The 20427-nt window shown below is 40.1% G+C and overlaps 1 protein-coding gene across 2 annotated transcripts in view; it reads left to right on the top strand.

The window, feature by feature from the left end:
- The first annotated feature begins 13234 nt into the window (after positions 1 to 13234).
- Positions 13235 to 20427, top strand: part of RERG (RAS like estrogen regulated growth inhibitor) — a 100484-nt gene continuing 93291 nt past the window's right edge. The window contains exon 1 of one of the 2 annotated variants that reach the window (XM_007454620.1): positions 13235 to 13391. In XM_007454620.1, coding sequence (XP_007454682.1) covers positions 13331 to 13391 — 61 coding nt within the window. In that variant the 5' untranslated portion in view covers positions 13235 to 13330. The remainder of the gene's footprint in view (positions 13392 to 20427) is intronic. The other variant, XM_007454621.1, reaches the window with a different exon arrangement.

A 20427-nucleotide genomic window follows, 5' to 3' on the forward strand; every position in this document is an offset into this window, starting at 1 on the left:
CCCGCGTCTCCTGCATCGGCAGGCGGACTCTCAAGCACTGCGCCACCAGGGAAGCCCAAGATATACTTCTTGATCATATAAAGTAGTAATTATTTCCATTCAAGGCTATTTTTAAGTTGTTTGCTTTCATGTTTGGGAAAATCAGCTTTGGCTGAGGTAGAGCTTGACTTGACTAGACAGTTGGCATAAAAACCACTAACGATTTGCTCCAATAAACATGAACAGAAAAAAGTGAGTTTTGTTGTCTTTTAAAATCCTTAATCGTAGGAATTCACTTTTGAAATCTTATTATCCTTTGTCCACAAATCACTCATTTGCCTGTTGTACATCTTGGTTCATTTCTGCAGGTCTTCTATATGTGTGCTGCACTGGGCCAGTCATCCAGAAAGTCTAGCTAGACGTTCAGTCTCAGGGGAGTTGATCAAGGCACAAGTGGTAAAAGTGATGCGGGTTCTGTTGGTGCTCAGTCAACTTGGGTGGTTCAATTGACAGGAAATGGGGAAGTGGAACCACGTCATCAGAGTTGTTTATTGGCCGTGGGACCAGGGTCAATGCCCCGAAGGTTGCCAGGAATCACTATAGTTTCAAGTCAAAGGGAGTCAGGAGTGGTATATACTTGTAGGTTCCCACACCAGCCAAAAGAGTGTGGGTGGAAGGTTAGTACTAAAGAGTTCTCTCCATCCTGGAGATAGGGCAGCAATTCTCAAAGGGTTATGTTCTCTTCTTATACTTTTTGTAGTTTAACTTAAATTTTAAATTTTTCATAGGTAATTACATAGGCGCAATAAAATATTCAAAAAGTATAAATGGTATATAATGAAAGGCAAGTACCTCTCCAAGCCTTCAGTTCCTTTCCCCAGAAGAAACCACTGTACCAGCGCCTTGTACATTTATCTTCCCTCCAGAGATAGTCTAGATATGCATGAGGACACGTGCGTGTGCATAAAGACAATTTAAAAATATACAAATTGTATCGTACTCGTTTGCTCCTTCTTTCCCATTTATCAACGTATCTTGTAGTTCATTCCTCAGCAGTACATAAAGAGGCTGTTCCTTCATTCCTTTGAATGGGTTCTGCTATCTTTTAATTCTGGTATTTGGGTCTGCCAACTTAACTTTATTTCATCTAACTCATTTCACTTAAAGAATCTTTGCCTTAAATTTAGATTAAAACGTGAACATTCAGCATCTAAGAAATACCTGGCATGGAGGAGGATCTTCCACTTTTGTCTGTGTGACATTGAGGAAGGCACTCAGTTTTCTCATCTACCTGAGAGGGATCCTACCTACCTGGCTGATATGGCCAGGTTGGCTGGCTGTCTAGCCAATGTATGCTCTCTGTTTCAAAGTAGAGAAAAGGCTGTCAAGGTGGAGACTGCATTTCTGGGCTCCCTTTATATCTAGTGTAACCACATAACTAAGTTTTGCCAATGAAAGATGAGAAATAGTAGTATGTGTCAATTCAAGGCCAAGGCAATTAAAACCAGAACTGTACACTAAATCATATAATTGGGGTAAAGATTAAATTCAATAAGATAGCATAAGTAAAGCATTAGGGCATAGCAGTGCTAAGTGACATCTATTCTTATTAATACTGTAATTTATATATAGCTCTCCATCTGAATAACATGTTTTTTTTCCTGTACCAAGTTTAATAAGGACTCAATACTCAGTCATGTGCTCCAAAGCCAAATGGACTTCACAGAAGCATTAGGGAGCAATGAAGATTTTAACTGGGGAACTAAACGAGCAAATTCACTTCCACAGCTCATAGGAAACAAATTAATAGTAATCTCCATTAGATTTTTTCTCCAAGAGTGATTCTTTAGCTACCAGCCAATAGGTGTCTTTCTTGATGTTTTCCCCATAAATCTCTAAATTATTTTCTATTGTCCCAACAAATTCAGATTCCACCCCAAATTTAAATGATCTCACTTAAAGAACTACTCAGGGGGCTTCCCTGGTGGCGCAGTGGTTGAGAGACCACCTGCCGATGCAGGGGACACGGGTTCGTGCCCCGGTCCGGAAGATCCCACATGCCACGGAGCGGCTGGGCCCGTGAGCCATGGCCGCTGAGCCTGCGCGTCCAGAGCCTGTGCTCCGCAACGGGAGAGGCCACAGCAGTGAGAGGCCCGCGTACCGCGAAAAAAAAAAAAAAGAACTACTCAGGGTAGCTGGACTCACCTTCCTTGTTTTTCATTAAGAAATAATTGACATATAACATCCTATTCGTTTCAGGTATACAACATAATGATTCAATAGTTTTATATATTATGAAATGATCACCACAATAAGTCTAATTTATATCCATCACCTCACATAGTTACACATTTTTTTCTTGCAATGAGAACATTTATGATCTATTCTCTTAGCAATTTTCAAGTATGCAATACAGTATTATTTAACTATAGTCACTATGCTATGTATTAGCATATTGACTTATTTATTAGACTTATTTATTTTATAACTGGAAGTTTGGATACTTTGATGCCCTTTACCCATTCTTCCCACTCCCCCCACCATCCTTAAAAGGCAATTTATCAACTATCCTCTGGTGCTCCACTTACCTTTTGAGAATCTTAGCTCTTCTCCAAACACATTATTAAAATATTTATCCAACGAAAGTTAGTCTTTACCTAGAAGGGGATTTTTTTCTGCTGAGAAAAACAAGATTCACCTCTTCCCCTCCTAATTTCATTGGAATTAGAAAAGGCTTTCTTAGTTGATTCCTAGTTGTATTCAGGAGATGGACTCTATCAGGAAATACTCTCCCCTCTTGGACTAGAATAGCCCCAGAGAAGTCTCTCAAGGGAACTTCTGAGTTACTGCATTAAAGGCAGCATCCACCAGCCAGCTTACCTTCTGTGTCACACTGTCCTTTTGAGATTGACTATGGCTTTTGCTTCTGACTGTGTCTTAAGCATCCCTTGCTCTCTTCTACTGAATGTAGCGCATGGATTCTGCCTCTGCAAATGCTGAATTTACTCCTAACAACATACCCCAACTCCCTTTCCTGCCTTTGTATTCTTGTTCATGTTCGTCCTTCCAGGTTTCTGCACTGGAATTCAGGCTCAGAGCCTTCCCATTTCACTGATTTCAATCCTTGTCTCCTGAACACCACCAGCCCTCTTTATGTGTAGCTGATGAGTTGGTTCATTCAGAGAAGTTACCGCCAAACTCATATTCAATGTATCTCGGTCTACTAGTAGGTTGTAGAACACAAAATGCAAGTGCAAATATACACACTATATCTGTGACTAACTAGGGTGCAAGTGTGACAAAAACACCTTGAAAGTGTTTCGTAAGAATTAAAACTTGTTTAATATTCTCTTCCCCCCAACATGCTGTAAATTCTATAGGCAATGAACTGTGTCTGAATTATTCCCTGGAGTATCCTCAGAATCTAGCACAGTTATGTGCTTGGTTATGTTAGAGCCTCAATAATGTTCATTAAATAAATAAATGATACAGATAACCTAGAAGTAAAAGACTAAAGGTTCTAATATATATTTTACAAAATAAAATCCATATTCCATATTTAAGAAAATATAACCAAGTAGCATCCAATAATTACCAACTTTGTAAATGTAGACAAGATATTCTGGGTTTCCCTTTCTTTATCTCTAAAATGAAGCTAACGGTAGAGTGAAAGAAATTAGAACATCATAAAAGTGCTGTCTGTATATTAGAGATTATTGTGTTTACTCACATTGGCAATATGAGGTTGATAATCTAGTTGTTACAGTCTGAGGACAATTATTTGGAAGTCTATTGCCTTATAATAAGAATAATGTGTCTTGGTGACAACTTTATAGGAGCTCATCTTGTAACTTGCTGGGCACAAGAGGCAAATCACTTATTTCCTCTTATTGCTTTCAAAATGAGAATAAAGCATATCTGCCTCCCAATTAAGTTGTGTATGTTCACTCAAGTGCTTATAATTTATCATGTATCAGCTCATCTATACTAATTTTTTTTTTTTTTTTTGCCCGTGGAGCAAGATAGCATCCGTGGTTAAAAGAAGCTGGCAAATACGTTAGCCTGATTGTTACCTGTATTTCAGATTTTGAGCCTGCTGTTTTATATCAAAATGTAGAAACACACAACTGTCTAAAACCTTACGGAGTTTATCTAATTCAGAGATGAAAACGCAAAATTAAATAGTTCCATGCTCTGTCCTTGCCATTAACAAATCCTTGCTATTAACCCCACAGATAAATTATTCCCTGAACCAAAACTAACATAAGTATATTGTCACAACATATTAAAAGCAGCAAGTGATGGATTTTCTCCATATAGGGCAGGCCTGGGGATACTTTCAGGCCTGAGGATACTTAATAAGTAGCTCTAAAATAAAAGTCACTTCACTATAAAGTGAAGGTTTAGATCAGTAATGCGCAATGTCTTCCAGGAAGGACCCAAGTCTCAAATTCTTCATATCCCATCAAGGTTGCTAGAGAATTTTACATCCCTGCAAAGCTTCCCTCACCGTAGCAGGGAAGGGACCGTGGAAAACCTCCCTCATCACAACCGTGAAAGCTTTTTGGAAAAGGAACACCCTAGTCTCCCAAGACTAAATGTCATGCCTTATGGAATGCTTCCAGGTAATGGTAAATGATGGAAGTCAATTTTATTTTCTTTCTTTTTTTTGCGGTATGCGGGCCTCTCACTGTTGCGGCCTCTCCTGTTGCGGAGCACAGGCTCCGGACGCGCAGGCTCAGCAGCCATGGCTCACGGGCCCAGCCGCTCCGCGGCATGTGGCATCTTCCCGGACCGGGACACGAACCCGTGTCCCCTGCATCAGCAGGCGGACTCTCAACCACTGCACCACCAAGGAAGCCCGGAAGTCAAGTTTTAAAAGTGTTTCTTGAAAGGTGAAGCTCTAGGTACATAGTTAAGTGACAGCTAGAGGTAGCAAAGCCAGGCTGAGGTTCTGGACAGGGCTGAGGAGGACCAGAATCCCTGACTCCGACACGGGAGAAGGGTGCACGCTCTAAACACTGTGTCTGCAGGGTACACAAGTCTCATCCTGTTTATACGTTTAATGATTATTTAATATGTGTGGGTATTTTCTTAAATAAGTCGATTCTATGCTGATAGTGCCTCCCCACTATAAAGGTATGCCTAGTGAGATATGCCACAGAGGGGAACAATCCTAAGTTTGGTATCCCAGCCTTTCTGCCATGGGGTGACTATAACAAGGCTTCTATGTGTTCAAGTAGCCCTGAGCTGTCCCTTGGAAAGGTTGGGAATAAGAGAAATATACTTACTTTCTGGGTTAAACTAGGGACATGAATGGTGTGGGTATTTTACTGGAGAACACAGACCTGAAAGTCATCGTAGCTGAGAGCATGGTGGACTTGGACAGCGCGGGCACCTGGACATCTGCGGGAGAGTGGGAAAGAGGATGGAATTCCTAAAGAAACAAATGACAAAGAGATGTACATATTTATTTCGTGCCAACCAGCCTTTGCTTCTGCTTGTCTCCCAGTCCCGGATTCTTGCTTCTATATTTTGACTTTGAAAAAAACCTGCCTGTCTGTCCGTCTTTCATTGAACAACTCCCTGGACTTTCACATCCTCCTATTTCACCTTGGCTTGTCCTGCCTGGTCTACGTAACTCCAGTCCTTGAGAAGGCTCTCTGGCTGGGGCGACAGATCAGTTCATACGAGGTAAACATTTTCATAGCATTTGGTAAAATGCTGTAAGAATAGATTCATGCTCTAACGTAAAAGCTCCTTTTCGGGTATTCAACCCTCTGCTCTTCCACCAGCCAGAATCAGCACACTTGAAAACCTCTAAATATCAAATCTGCTCTCTTTTGCTGTGCATTCGTCAGACTATACAATGTACAGCACCATGAATATGTTTAGATGCTTAAGATTTTTTTCAACCTAGTTTTGATAAAAGATCTGCTTATCTGATTTGAAGAATCTTAACTTGGGTCTATCTGAGGCATTTCTTTAACTTGAGTCTTTACAATGAAAACAAAACTGTATAATCCAAGAATGACTTGTCTTACGTTATGAAATTAGGAATAATTACATCAATCTGCTTATATTGCCCGATAGTTGATGTTACTTCCCAATTCATTCCTTTTAGGGAACTAGTAAAAGACGAGCAGTAAGAGAACAAGCTCTCTCCTCCTTGATTCCAGATTTATTTTACTACATAATCCAGATTCTATTGATGTTCTTCCGCCAGTTTTAGGTTCCACTCTCAGATGTGACAATCACTTCTTTGTATCAGAATTAAAGAATTCTCAGCTCTTGCATTAGTTAAAAGTTTACTTTAATTGCAGATCTTTAAGCTACTAAAATGTGAAAGAAATTGCTTTCTTCCAATGTTTTTGGTAAACACCTAGAAAGAGCTTTTTCTTGGTTTGTATGTTTTGCCCGCCTCTGAAATTCTGAGCTCCATGTTATATTAAGAAGTAAACTGTACATTTTGGTGCTTGCTCCAGCAATGCTATCTCCTGATATTACCTTCTGGCTAAAGGAAAGAAAGGAATAAAGGCAAACTGTGTGTGAAATACAGAAAAGGGTACTTTCAATAAGGCCACCTAAAGGGAGCTGTACTGGAGTCAGGCTTTTATAAAAGTGAGCCCCGGGCTTCCCTGGTGGCGCAGTGCTTGAGAGTCCGCCTGCCGATGCAGGAGACGCGGGATTGGCTAGAGAACAGACATATGGATCAATGGGACAGAATGGAGAGCCCAGGTATAGATCCACACAGATACATACAACTTACTCCTTGAAAAAGGAGTGAGACAATTAAATGGAGAATGGATAGTCTTTTCTGGAACAACTGGGTATCTATAGAAAAAAAAAAAAAAAAAAAAAAAGTGAGCCCCTTGTGCCATCAGCCTTGTGATAGCACTAATATGCCTGGGACCAGCAGGACTGCCAGTAGCACAGCTCCCGTTCCCAGTCTCAGACATGAGTGACAGCATCTTTCTACTTACTTTCATGCCTTCCTGTCATCACTCTTCATAAGCAAGCTGGCTGAAATATCATTCACCACCGCAGGAGAAGAGTGTATGAGGCATCTTGGCAGTGTTCGTGTAAGAGATATAACTCTACAGATATAACTCTGTAGACACCGACCATGTATCCTTTTTTGTACTGATGGTTTTGTTGCTGGGCCCATTTTCCTTGAACAGGCTTTTTCAACCATCTCCAGAATGCATGTAACAATATTAACTTTGTATTTTCATTATTTTTTTAAAGAACAATATAATTTTTGTTTTCTAACAATTATAATACATATATCTTCATTATAAGATGAATTCAATAAAACCAACTAAAACATTATAAATAAACTTAATGTCCTCTTCGTCTATGAACACCAACCCTAGATACCTCTCCAGTGGTAACTGTTTTCATTTGTCTGCTTTACAGCCTTCTTATATTTACTACGAAGCCATGTGTGTATGTTTGTGTAACCACATAGAAATTATATAGAGTTTTATACATAAATTATATCAAATTTTATACACTATGTCCTGTTTTGTTTTGGAAATATTTTTATGTCAGTACATGTGGGAATACCACATTTTTTTAACATCTTTATTGGAGTATAATTGCTTTACAGTGGTGTGTTAGTTTCTGCTTTATAACAAAGTGAATCGGTTATACATATACATATGTTCCCATATCTCTTCTCTCTTGCGTCTCCCTCCCTCACACCCTCCCTATCCCACACCTCCAGGCGGTCACAAAGCACCGAGCTGATCTCCCTGTGCTATGCGGCTGCTTCCCACTAGCTATCTACCTTACGTCTGGTAGTGTATATATGTCCATGCCTCTCTCTCGCTTTGTCACAGCTTACCCTTCCCTCTCCCCATATCCTCAAGTCCATTCTCTAGTAGGTCTGTGTCTTTATTCCTGTCTTACCCCTAGGTTCTTTACGACATTTTTTTTTCTTAAATTCCATATATATGTGTTAGCATACGGTATTTGTCTCTCTCTTTCTGACTTACTTCACTCTGTATGACAGACTCTAGGTCTATCCACCTCACTACAAATAGCTCAATTTCGTTTCTTTTTATGGCTGAGTAATATTCCATTGTATATATGTGCCACATCTTCTTTATCCGTTCATCCGATGATGGACACTTAGGTTGTTTCCATCTCCGGGCTATTGTAAATAGAGCTGCAATGAACATTTTGGTACATGACTCTTTTTGAATTATGGTTTTCTCAGGGTATATGCCCAGTAGTGGGATTGCTGGGTCATATGGTAGTTCTATTTGTAGTTTTTTAAGTCACAGACCAAACAGTGTTTGAGCTTTCTCCAAGAATTTGCAGGACTACTCCCGCACAGAGAGGCAATTCTTACCTCTGCCGCAGACCCAGCTGTTCCGGTCAGCGTGGCCCACAACTCGCGTCTTCAGTGGCTTTCCAGGCCAGCTGGCCCTGGAAACTGCCTCCCTGGCTACATCTCTTTCATCAAGGACACGCTGAAGACTGTTCACTTAGCCCTAGGTCCCGGTCTGCTCTATGCGGTGGTTTTCTGGAGGCCACCTGATATCTTGCTAAGAACACCTAGGTTTCAAAGGAAAAAAATAACGTAGGTGTTTCCTGCTCCTCTAATCAAAAGTTTCTCATTCTTTGGGAAATGATTTCACCTCTCTGAAACTCACCTCCTCGTCTCTGAAAGGCTAATAATTTTAAATACTAGTGCTTACCTCAAGGGAGGATATAAAACACCAAATGAGATGAGCGATGTGAAAGGCACAGCACGAATATTAATCACCTTTGTTAGGTTTTGAGGATGATGGACGATGACTTCAAACGTTGTAAATGCTGAACTTGTAAGGACAGTGTGAAGCTTTTGGAACTTTCTCAAATAGACAGATATGAATCTCAGTTGAATTCACTATTTATGTCTCTTCTAGCATCTCAGTTTCCAATCCGGTCTGGATTTCATTCCAACCATTTACTAGCCTTGGACAAGTTATTCTAAGTTTCCTCTCGGGTATCATGGGGATAATTAAACGTGTCTCTAAGGGACGTTGTGAGGATGGTTTGAAGTATGGAATAGAAAACATCACCTAGTAATGCTTTCACACGCAAGGTTTTGACCAAGGAAAGAGGTCCTTCTGTGGGAACCTAGAGACCGGGAACTGAGTAGGGGCAAAGGGAAGCCTGTCTCCGGTGCGGCGCGAAGGCGGATATTTGGATGTTCGTACTCACCAGCCTGGGGCGGCCTCTCAGGAAGAGGCGGGCGCTGGCCCCGGTAGGGGGCGCCCGAGCGCCGCACTGCAGCATCCTGGCGGCCTCTCCGGGCTAAGCTCGCGTCCTGCCGCAGTCCCTCGGCGGCTAGTCTGAGCGAGTGGCGGCGAGGAGATCCTGGCCGCTCCGCCAGCACTTGCCGCAGCTGCCGCCTCTCCCACCCGCTATCGCAGCCCATCAGCTGGGAAACGCCCCCCGCCCCCCGCCCCCGGCAGACTGGGCTGCGCAGCGTGGAAGGGTTAGCGGTCCCGGAGGACCGATTCCGAACTTGCAAGGGGACCGCGGCTCTCCCGGGCCTGGAGAGTATGAACAGGTGAGTGTCACGCACGTGCCCAGGTGGCTCTTTCGGGATTGCTTCCTGCAGACCCTTTCGAGCCCCTGAACGCTCGGCCTCTGGGGCGGTCCTCCTGGTCACTGGGTCCTCCCATGCGGGGGTTGTGGGTCACTGAGAGGGAGATGTGAGCGCCGGCGCCCAGAGCTTGACAGCGCCCTCCGTCCGAGCTGAGACCGACCGAGAATGCCCTTTTGACTTAGGCTGCATTTGCTCCCTAGGTCGAGAGCAAGTGACCTGCAGTCCACGATGGGCTTGTTTGTTTATCCTTCCAGGATACCTGTTGCTTTTCGAGCAACGGTATAGCCAGGGGTCTCGTACAATCATCCTCATTCCTGCGCGTGCTGCGTTGTGATAAGATAAGGGAGAATTTATGACAATGAGACCAGGAAAACTTGATTTCAGAGCTAGAGAAGGAGCGGCCCAAAGAGAATCTCATTCCCATGATCAGACTAGATTCTTTGCTTCCCTAAACACCTGCACTTTATTTTGATGAGACCATAAATATAGAAGTTACAAAACTATTACCGTATAAAAATGCTTGCTTTTTTTTTTTTCCAAAAGGAAATAGAAAGCATGGACCTTGATAAGTGTAATAGTCTTGGGATTGATTTATTATGGATAAATCATTATTTTTAAATAAATATGAAAATAGGGCTCTTAGTGAACTAAATGTCATAGGCCTATTGAATTGTAAGCTCCTTGAAGGTGGCTATTTAGCATAAATGCGGGATGAATCAATGCATGCATTAATAATGTAACACAGAATTTGGAGTCTTGCTTTTTTCTCTTCTTTCTAAGCTTTCTTTTGGTACCTTTATGTTTAAGAAAAACCTTTAATCTCTTAAATACCTAAGTGTGATTTTAGCTTTAGGAGTGATTAGAACTAAGAAGTTTTTGTCCTAATAAAGCACTGTCCACGTAAAAAGTGGATGGCACCTTCAAGACCCAGCCAGAATATTTCTGCACAACAACATGAAAAAAAATGTTTTCTTCAATCCGTGTTATGGAAGGTCTTGGATCATGAATTATTTTGAACATCAGAGACTTGGCAACAGGTCCCTTATTAAAACAACTTACACATTTATCTTTGTTTTCTATCTTTATCAAGTGTAACTTTTCACATTTTCATGTGAGAAAATGTTGAAGGATATATGTTAGTTTTGTGTCTTCCTTTAAGGGATTTTTCTAAACATAACCTAAGATTTACAATAACTAGCTACATCTTTATTAGGTTATGTATGAAAAATTTAACCTACACAATTTTTCTTTCTTATGTGAAATTCCTATGCCTCTGAGGCCATTTGGGAGTTACTGAAAAATTTAACTTAACAAATGTTTTGGTTTTTTTTTTTTTTTAAACCACATTTGATGGCTACTTTCTTGAGACGTAAATCAGATAGTAAATTATTTGGATTTTTATGTGCATGGGAATGAACAGTTCTGTATGAAATAACAAATTGTTGTTTATACAAGCTCCAGACACTTGCATGTTCTATGTTGCAAAGAAATGCTCGGAATTTATTTAATTAATACATCTCGATACATTATGCTTCTGTGATGAACCACTGAGCCTTAAGCATAGAGGCCTTTTTTTTTCTTTTTGATTTTCAAATTTTTTAGATTGTATCTTTTTCTTTTTTTAACATCTTTATTGGAGTATAATTGCTTTATAATGGTGTGTTAGTTTCTGCTTTATAACAAAGTGAATCAGCTATACATATACATATATCTGCATATCTCCTCCCTCTTGAGTCTCCCTCCCTCCCACCCTCCCTATCCCACCCCTCTAGGTGGTCACAAAGCACTGAGCTGATCTCCCTGTGCTATGCAACTGCTTCCCACTAGCTATCTATTTTGCATTTGGTAGTGTATGTATGTCAATGCCACTCTCTCACTTCATCCCAGCTTACCCGAGGCCTTTTCGTAATGAATGCATATAAAATGACAAATAATGAAATTCTTTTTATCTTTAGCCAAAAGCGTGGGACTGGACAAATTACAGATGTAAAAGCTTCTGGTTTTTGTACTATTAATGATCACTAGGGAGTTTGTTCATTATTGGGATGAAGTAAACAACAGCCAATGTTATTGTTGACCTTTCTGTCCTTCGGAGGAAGCTCTGGCACTGTGGAAATCAGCAAATACAAAATTTGTGAGGTTCAGGTCCATAGTTTAGATGCTAATGAAGGAGACAATTCCACGTTAATGTCTTTGTAGAAACACTTTTTCAGAAAGACTTTTACATTTTTCTTTCTCTGGAAAAGCTCTTTTTGAAAACTTGTAGATGCCAAAACTCTGGCAGGAACAGTTCATGTGTTTAGATAACAGACTTGAAAGTGAAGTCTTGTACCTAGGTTGAAAACATCGATAGCGGAAGTTCAGAATAGGGGGGCCTGCAATTCACGTGAAAAATGGGAGCCTTAATATGAGTGTGCTGGAATATAACTACAGTGCCAGGTGAAGAGGAGGAAGAATCGTATGAAACTTTTGCTGGGTCATCTGTCAGGTCATATCTCAAGGGGCGAATGCAGAGGATGCCACATTTTTAGAGTGAATAAAATGGCAAATACCAGAGAAGAGAGCTGAACATGGTCAGGAGGGAAGGTGAGGGTCAAAAAAACATAAACGAGAACAGATGTCCCATGAAGAACCGGGGAAGATGATTGGGTCTCATTTTCCTAGAAAGTAGACATCTAGAATGGGGCAAAGGTTCCTAATAGCTGCTTGGCTGCTTGAAGGGCTCTGAGCGAAAGAAAAGAAAAAGTTGATTTAATGCTTCTCCTCTCCTCATACCTGGAAGTGATAAATTAGACCCAGGATGGTTGTTAGATGGTTGTCTGATCAAAAAGGAAGGCTGGATGGATTTTTCCATTGACTCCAAGGCTTTTTCCAATTTTACATTTCCATGGTACCAAGGACCTAGGTGTCCTTCCTAAAGCAACCCAACTATATAAAATGTGCTTACATTGTATATAATGTCATTTCCCAAGTGTCAGGACAGTACCATAAACTGATTTACTTGAGGTTGTCATAGAAAAGGAATCAGAAGTCAGCACATGGCATTTATCTTTTGTGTACCAGGGCATTGTGCCCAGAAAAATATAAAAATATTATCTAGATGTTATATATCAATTTTGGAACATGAGTATCTGTCACATGATTCAACCATGTGATCTAGTGTGAACGGAGATAAAAGGTAAACCTTGGAATGCAAATTCAATCATATTACAATGGGATACACTAATATGAATGTGTATTATTCAGCCCAAAGGGAAATAAGAGTTCCAAATGTGACTCTCCCCATGTGTGTATGTGTATTGGATGTTTGCAGACATATGGTAAATACATGTATTCACAGGCAAGTATTTGTTATCAATTACTGACAAAAAACATTCTTTGAGGAAGTACTTTTGAAAATGCTATTTTGTGTAAAAATGCATTTTTTTAGAACCAAACAGATCTATGTGCAAGTCCTGGGTCTATCACTTCTTAGTTGAATGGTTTACAGTATATTGCTAGAACCCTCTCGCAGGATTGTGGTGAAGATCGACAGGGAAGACGTTGATCGAGTGAATGGTGCTGGCACATAGGAGATGCTTTAATAAATATGAGTTTCTTTCTCCAGTCAGTTATGAATTCCCAAATCTCTTTTGTTGAAGGACTGCTGATTTACAATGATATGGTGAAACCAAGGGCTGGAACCTAAAAGATCTTCTCAGCTCCTTAGTTTGAACCACAGTGAATTGTCTACCAGCAGGCGGCATGGCTAAAAGTTCAGAGGTCAAACTGGCAATATTTGGGAGAGCAGGCGTGGGCAAGTCAGGTAAGATTTTTGTGGCGGTTGTTTGTGTGTGTCTGTCCTGTTCTCCTGTGTTGCTCTTTTAGATGAAGCCTCTTTCTCTTTATCTGAAATTTTCATTTTGCATAACCAGGTTTTATGTCCTCTTTTGCTTCTTTATGGTAAAGAAGCTCTGCTGGTAATACACAAGGCAATGGGTACATCACAGGTCTTGGTATTCTGAGGAAGGATGTTCAACTTCCAAAGAAATCAGATTGTAGAAATTTAAAAATACATTTTTTAATTTTTAAAAAATACATTTGCTCTTTTTTTCTCTATATGAGATCTTGAAGGGCCAATGTAATATCTCATCAATCTTGATATTTTCAGCAACTGGCTCAATGTCAAGCATGTGTTGGGTGCTGAATAAATGCTTGCCGAGGGAATATATCTTTACAAGAAACAGAATTGTATTATCACCCAGCACGTCTAAAATTGGGGAGGACTGGTGAAAGCTGGGGCGTGTGTGACCTCAAGTAAGATAGCTATTGCCGGAACCTCTGGGGTGAATTTCAATGATCCAGTTGTGGCCCACGTTGGTAATTCAGAGGCTTTTGTATTTCACACCTCAGTAAAGGTTTGCAGACCTTTAAGATGAAGGGTGAAATGGTGGAAGTGAAAATGTATCTAATGTATCTAATCCAATTTGAGAAATGGATCTCAGATTTTATAATTAAATGTTAAGTACGTGTTGCTGAAATAGGGCAACGTGGTTTTTCAGAAAACGTTGCTTTGATCTCTCACTGGAGGAAAGACTCATAATTGACTTTGCCCATTGAGCTCTTTGTTCTCAGGAAAGGACTCAAACAGACACCTAGTAGGTGTGTGTTTGTAGAGGGAAACCCATTCGGACCAGCCAGTACAAGTCATCCACATAATCCTAAACAAACACGCACGAGCAGCTTTTATTTCTGTGGCCAACCTCTCTTTCCAAACCGGCTCTCTGGTATAATTTCAGCAATAAATTTTCCCTATTCTAAGTTCTAAGTCTTTCTCTCTCCCTCTCTCTCTCTCTCTCTCTCTCTGTCTCTTTTCTTTTTATTTTCTCAAGAGGGCTCTTTTCTGCCATCACCCTTTTCTCCTGCTTGCCACTTGCTCTGGCCTCTGGCAGAAACCAAGCAAAAGAAAAGATAGTTGACAAAGCTAGGAAACTGCCAGCCTTCAGGAGATCGAAGATCGTTAAACTCCTTCCTCAGTGTTAATCTCCTCAGTGTTTCCTGATGGCGTGAGAACAAACAATTTCTGTAGCTGGTGGAAGGCTCTGGAGAATGAGGAAACTGTTCCAGTGAGTGGAGGACCAAGGCGATGCTGTGTGTGGGAAGACATGTTCTAACAAGAGCTGGTCTAAATTTTTCACGACCGAGGGATCTAGACTTAGAGCTCAGTGTTTAACATTCATGCATGCAAAATTTAACACAGGCAATAAGGGAAGGGGAATTTTTACCCTTATATCATTTACCAAAATAAACTCTGCATCATTTGAAAAGTGAAACATAAAAATAAAAATCCAGTGGAGAGAACCACTTAACTCTATGCACCGTATACCCACCCTTTTTCATCTGTATTATCTCAGAGCAAACTGGGTATCTCTTCCTGTCAAGGCTGATCCATCAGGTAGACCTCAGTTTCCTTTGTCTTCCCCCAAGTTGTTTCAATTATTTCTTCAAGGATTCTTCTCATTCTCTACTGACCTTTTCCCCTTGAGCATTTCTTTGTCCACTACTCCATCTTTTTCTTTTCTCCAAGGTTATTGAACTTGGGTTCTGCCTCACTGTCTTAACTTTTTTGGACTTCCCATTCATTGCTTAAACATGGCAATCTTCCACTGTGATTATGCTGCTGAAACTGCTTTTGTGAGGGTCACCACAGATCAATAACCAACCAATCTTATGAATCTTTCTCAGTTCTGATCTTCTTAGAACTCTTGTTACCGTTCAACATAACCACTTACGCTTTCCTAAAACTCCTTCCTTCCCAGGCTCCCACGACATCACACTTCTTGGCTTTCCTGCCACCTCTCCATTGACCCTAAGCAGCCATCTTCATGCGCTGCTTTTTATTGGCCTACCTCTCTCAAAGATTGGGGCTCTCAGGTTCTACATACCATCCTCTTGTCCTCTCACTGCAGACCCTCTCCCTAGGGGGAAGCCCTCAGACCCAGAGCTGAAGATGACACCTGCACACAGAGTCCACATTCTGTTGACCTTGGTTTTAATTTATGCAAAAGGGCAGAAGTTGACCTTGTTCATTTAGGTCCTTTCCAACTCGAAAATCCAATGACTCTTGATTAATGACTCTTCTTTGGACTGGTTTTCCTGTCCACCTTATATACATTCTACCATGCGTGTTTATTTTCATTTAGGTGAAAATGACAGTGATAGACCACATGCCTTTAAACAATTGCCTTTTTGTCCATCATCTATAAACAGACAGTGTTTTCCTATTTCAACATGAGACTGTTTTCCTGAGACCTTGTAACCACACCTCCCATTTATAAAGTAGACCGGTTTGACTTATGCATGGGAGACAGTTCTGAGACCTTTTCCCATAGTTCAGTGAAAACAACCATAGAGTACTTCATATCTCAGCTCTCAACTTTGAAACCAGACTTTGAATTCACGTTTATAATAATTCTTAATTAATATGGATATCTCTGCCTAATCACTGTATGCCACCTTCGCCTTCCTATTGTACAGATTCAATTTGTCTTATAAGTAACTTTTGTTTTTTTAAGTCCGCAAGAAATTATACCTGCCGGAATGTAACTACGGCTTCTCACTTACTCAAATGCCTCCCCCAAATGGTCATGACCCATCCGTGGGCTCAGACAATCCATTTCTCACCAGACATTCCTGAAAAGGGGCAGCAGCTTGTGATCTTGGAGTGGTAGAAACTGAGCGTCTCTGATTTGAACCTGGGTCTGTGTGAATTGCTTCAGAGGCTTCAAGCCTTACCCGGCCCATCTGCTTTCCTGCACACTCAATACCAATTTGGAATTTGGGGTAAATAAGACCATATTGGCCATTTGTTAATGGAGTCAAGAACAGGAGAACTGGAGTCACACTATTAGGTCTGACTCCCAGTTCTACACTTTATTAGCTGTGTGAATTTAGCAACTTTAACAAGGTACTTAAATTTTCAATTTCTGCAATTACATGAAGGATGTAATAGTGCTTATGTCAAAGAGTTGTTGTTAGGACTGGCTGAGTTATTACACGCAAGTCTCTTAGAACAGTACCTGGCACACAGTAAGTGCTCGAGTATATTAGCTTTTATATTATTACAATTTTTCAAGGTGTGTGCTTTTTCATTGGTAAGTTGTCTAGTGAAACCATACAATCAAAGATGTATCTACATTCAAGTGGGTATTTGGGTTTTCAGTAAAAGTCAGAAAGCTTAGAAGAAAAAATTTTGTATTGCTGCTCAGCACACCCTAAACACACATACACACACACACACACACACACACACACACACACACACACACACACACACACTTTCTCAGTCTCTCTCTTTCTCTTAAATCCAGAGTCTGGTTTATGTCAATTACAGCTTGACCACTGCTGATCATAACAATACTTCTGGCTAATATCTTGGAAATCTTAGAAAAACAGCCAGAAGTATTATGGTGTCATCAATAAATTAGCACCGTTAAATTTGAAAGTGCTTCTGGTATGTGGTAGATGGTTTCCTAAGCCCAGGTTACAGATAAGCCTTCCATGTTTAAAACAGAATTTAACGTTAACCAGAAGTCTTTGGTTGACAGGTTGACATTAGAAGCGTCAGCACAGGAGAAATTTAATAATGTGCTAATTACAAAACATGTCGGGTATGTGTACATGTGTGTGTATATTGCAGTATTTACAGGGTCTTTTGTATCAGGAGGATTCTTCTTCCTTCTGTCTAGTTTTGGCAGTTCTTGCAGTTCTGTCTTCAAGTGAGCTTCCTGGCTTGGCGAGCCTGCTGGTTCAGCATGGGGAACACTGTGTGGAATCTTCAAAGTGGAGAGCCAAGTTTTCCCAGCCCTTTGCTTCTTGTCTTGCCCCAGCAGAGTAAACGTTTCCCTTCTCTGGCTAAGGGTAAGGCAGCCAGTAATAACATGGCATGTAGGGCATAGATTTCCTTACTCGTGTGTGCCAGCCTGTAATGTGGCAGGCTCCAAGTAATGAAAGCAAAAAGACCTGCCATAAAACCTAGAATGCACACCATATTTATGTAAATGCTTCCTGGATCCACATTATTCGAATGTGTAGTAAGTGGGAGGAGTCGAGAGAAAAACAACTGAAATTTTCAGTTGCATTTCACAGTTGACGTTCTCATTTTAGGAATGAAATATTGTGTGCCATAGCTAAATATATTTCTTGAAAGGGATAGTCTCAAAGTTAATGGAATAATGCTATTCTCTGATTCAAAAGCCAATTGATGCACTCGTCCGTGAAGGCTTAAGTTCTTAGACTCAGATTGCTGGGCTATGAATTGGGTGCCAAACACAAACAAGCATGTGATACAGTTTACCTTGGCACAAAGAGATTTATTTTTTCTTCCTTTTTCTTGTTCTTGTTCGTTTTTCCCCCTCTCTCTCAATTATTAAAAGTTTTAAAAAGCCTTTTCATTTTATTTTCAAGTGGGACAGGCAAGGACAATTCTGATTTTAAATGTGACTTTTCCAATGAGCACCAGATACTGCTTTAACATATATGTTTCTTTATGGCTGAGTTATGTTTATGAGATCTCATATATATTAAATAAAGACAATATCAATAGCATCTTAGGTAGGTCAATTTCCTTATGCTATAGAGCTCAGCTTTGTGTTTTAGAACTTTTTCTTTACCCAAGTAGCTATACAAGTTCGTTCCCTTCATTTACACTTCATGGTGTAGTATGATGCTTCTTAAACATTGTCTTCAAAGTACTTCTAAAAGAAGGAGGAGAAAGATCTAGGGGATTGGGTCATGCAAGCATCTCATTACAATCATGTAATTATTTTGCATGTTTTATTACTTATAGAAATATAGGCAAATTTTAATATTGATCCACAATATGTCTATGTTTGTTTGAATATAAAAACAATTTTATCCCCAGATCAGTGCCTAAAATGGACTCTTCAGGAAGATATAGCAAATTGATCTGTGGCTTCAATAATGCCTAGGCTTTGGGTCCAGTTTCAGGACCACGTGCAGAGGAAATAGCCTCAGCTGTGTGCATCACATGAATGTGAGCACCGGCAATGATCCTGTACCTCACTTTTTACCGACTTAAGTTGCCAAGCAGCTCTTCAAGTTCTCGCTTATTCTTGTTCTAAGATTATACAGTATAATATTAATGGTAATTTTTCTTTAAATATTTGTTTAGGTAAAAAGAGGGACAGGTTATGTTTCAGGTGGGTACAGAAGTTCCACAGCTCCTGGAAATGTGTGTGTGTGTGTGTGTGTGTGTGTGTGTGTGTGTGAAGAAGCCTTTCCTAAGTGGTTGTTGAAATTTAAAGATTACCGGAAGTCAGGTCCATTGGTTCCTGTGTAGATGGTGGTTAGAGAAGTAATTGTTTTTTAATGGACTGGGCCAAAGGGAGGAAGGTGGCATTGAGACAAGTTTGGATAATGCTGGAAAAATAGGTGTTCTCTTGTCATAAAATACGGTGATGTGGTTACCTGTGGCTTTCAAGCATTTATACCTTCCTTTACCTGCAAAGATAGAAAAGCAAAAAGAGACAAACAGCCGAAAGGAGTTTATTTTCATTTGATTCTTCCACCCCAAGAGGAATAAAAGGGTGTTTCCAAACTGCAGGTGTATATACCAATGGATATGTACAAAAAGTCAGACTTCTGTGCCAGGCTTAAGTCACTCAGACTTTTCTTGCATGCCCAGGAAGTTAAGCAAAGATGAGGAATCGTGCATATAAGGACTTAGAAAAAGAAAGGGAAAGGAAATAAAGAAGAGGAAAGAAAAAATAAAGAATCAAAATCAGTTGTTTATTGGTGGGTAAACATTTTTGTAGGCTGGCAGTGGCCAATTCTTAAGCTTTTCTCCCAAGAAAAATATAATTAGGAAAGAAACAATACTGGAAAACAAAACAAAATCAAGAACTGTTTTTCAAAGTCAAAAGGACATATCTCTGTCTCTGCTTTTTTCTGCTGGGATATATTATCAAAATTCAATTGTCCTTAATTTTTATCTGATGGCTAATTTATTTATTGAAATATTTTGCTGTAGTTTAATTATCAGTTACCAATTGGTTCCATTTTGATCATGACTTGTTTTCTTGGCAACAGACAAAGACTAAACTTGAGGGAGGGAGTGAAGAAAATTGTAAATCATCCTTGTAATTCCCCTTTTTATCACTGGTATTTCTCCAACTCATGGATTTGGGGAAATCAGCCAAATTTTCAAGGTGGTACTGGCCTTGAAGCCAAAATTCCAGTGCAAACGCATCCCTATTGCTCCAGCTGCCTTTAAAAATTGATGTGGCTTCAGAAAAACAGCCCTAATTTCTTCCATCCCATTAAAAATGAAAGTAGCTATATTATGAAGACAAGGCAGCCTGAAATAGGTAATTTCAGCCTGGAGTAAGCAAATAGGTAAAGCTCCTATACATACACATGAGAGAGATTCTTACCTAGATCACCCAGCTTATTGGAGCTGCAGCCACGTCTAGAGTCCCAGTTTATGACTGTGCAAGGCTTTTGCAAATTTGCTACTAAGTGTTTTCATTTTGTATCACCCTGTTCCTTTCAAACCCCTTTTATTAGGAAATGAAATGATCATTAGAATTTTGTAATATGAATTTTGTAAAAAAACATCTAAAGGGTTTTATTTTTGTAAGAAATTTCCAGTAATCAGTGAATTACCAATGCATGGCAAAGCCCCCTGGGAGTACGGGGTAAGTTGCCAATCAATACAACCAAGATTCTCAGCAACCTGTATATGTAGGAAAGTTCCCCTGTAATGCAGTATTCCATTTGTTATAGCTTTGGATCAAGAGTAAGAAGACTGATGAATCATCTTCTACTAAAGGGTACATTTT

This window comes from Lipotes vexillifer, unplaced genomic scaffold (assembly GCF_000442215.2).
Source record: "Lipotes vexillifer unplaced genomic scaffold, Lipotes_vexillifer_v1.1 scaffold911, whole genome shotgun sequence".
In the NCBI taxonomy this organism is placed as follows: Eukaryota; Metazoa; Chordata; class Mammalia; order Artiodactyla; family Lipotidae; genus Lipotes; species Lipotes vexillifer.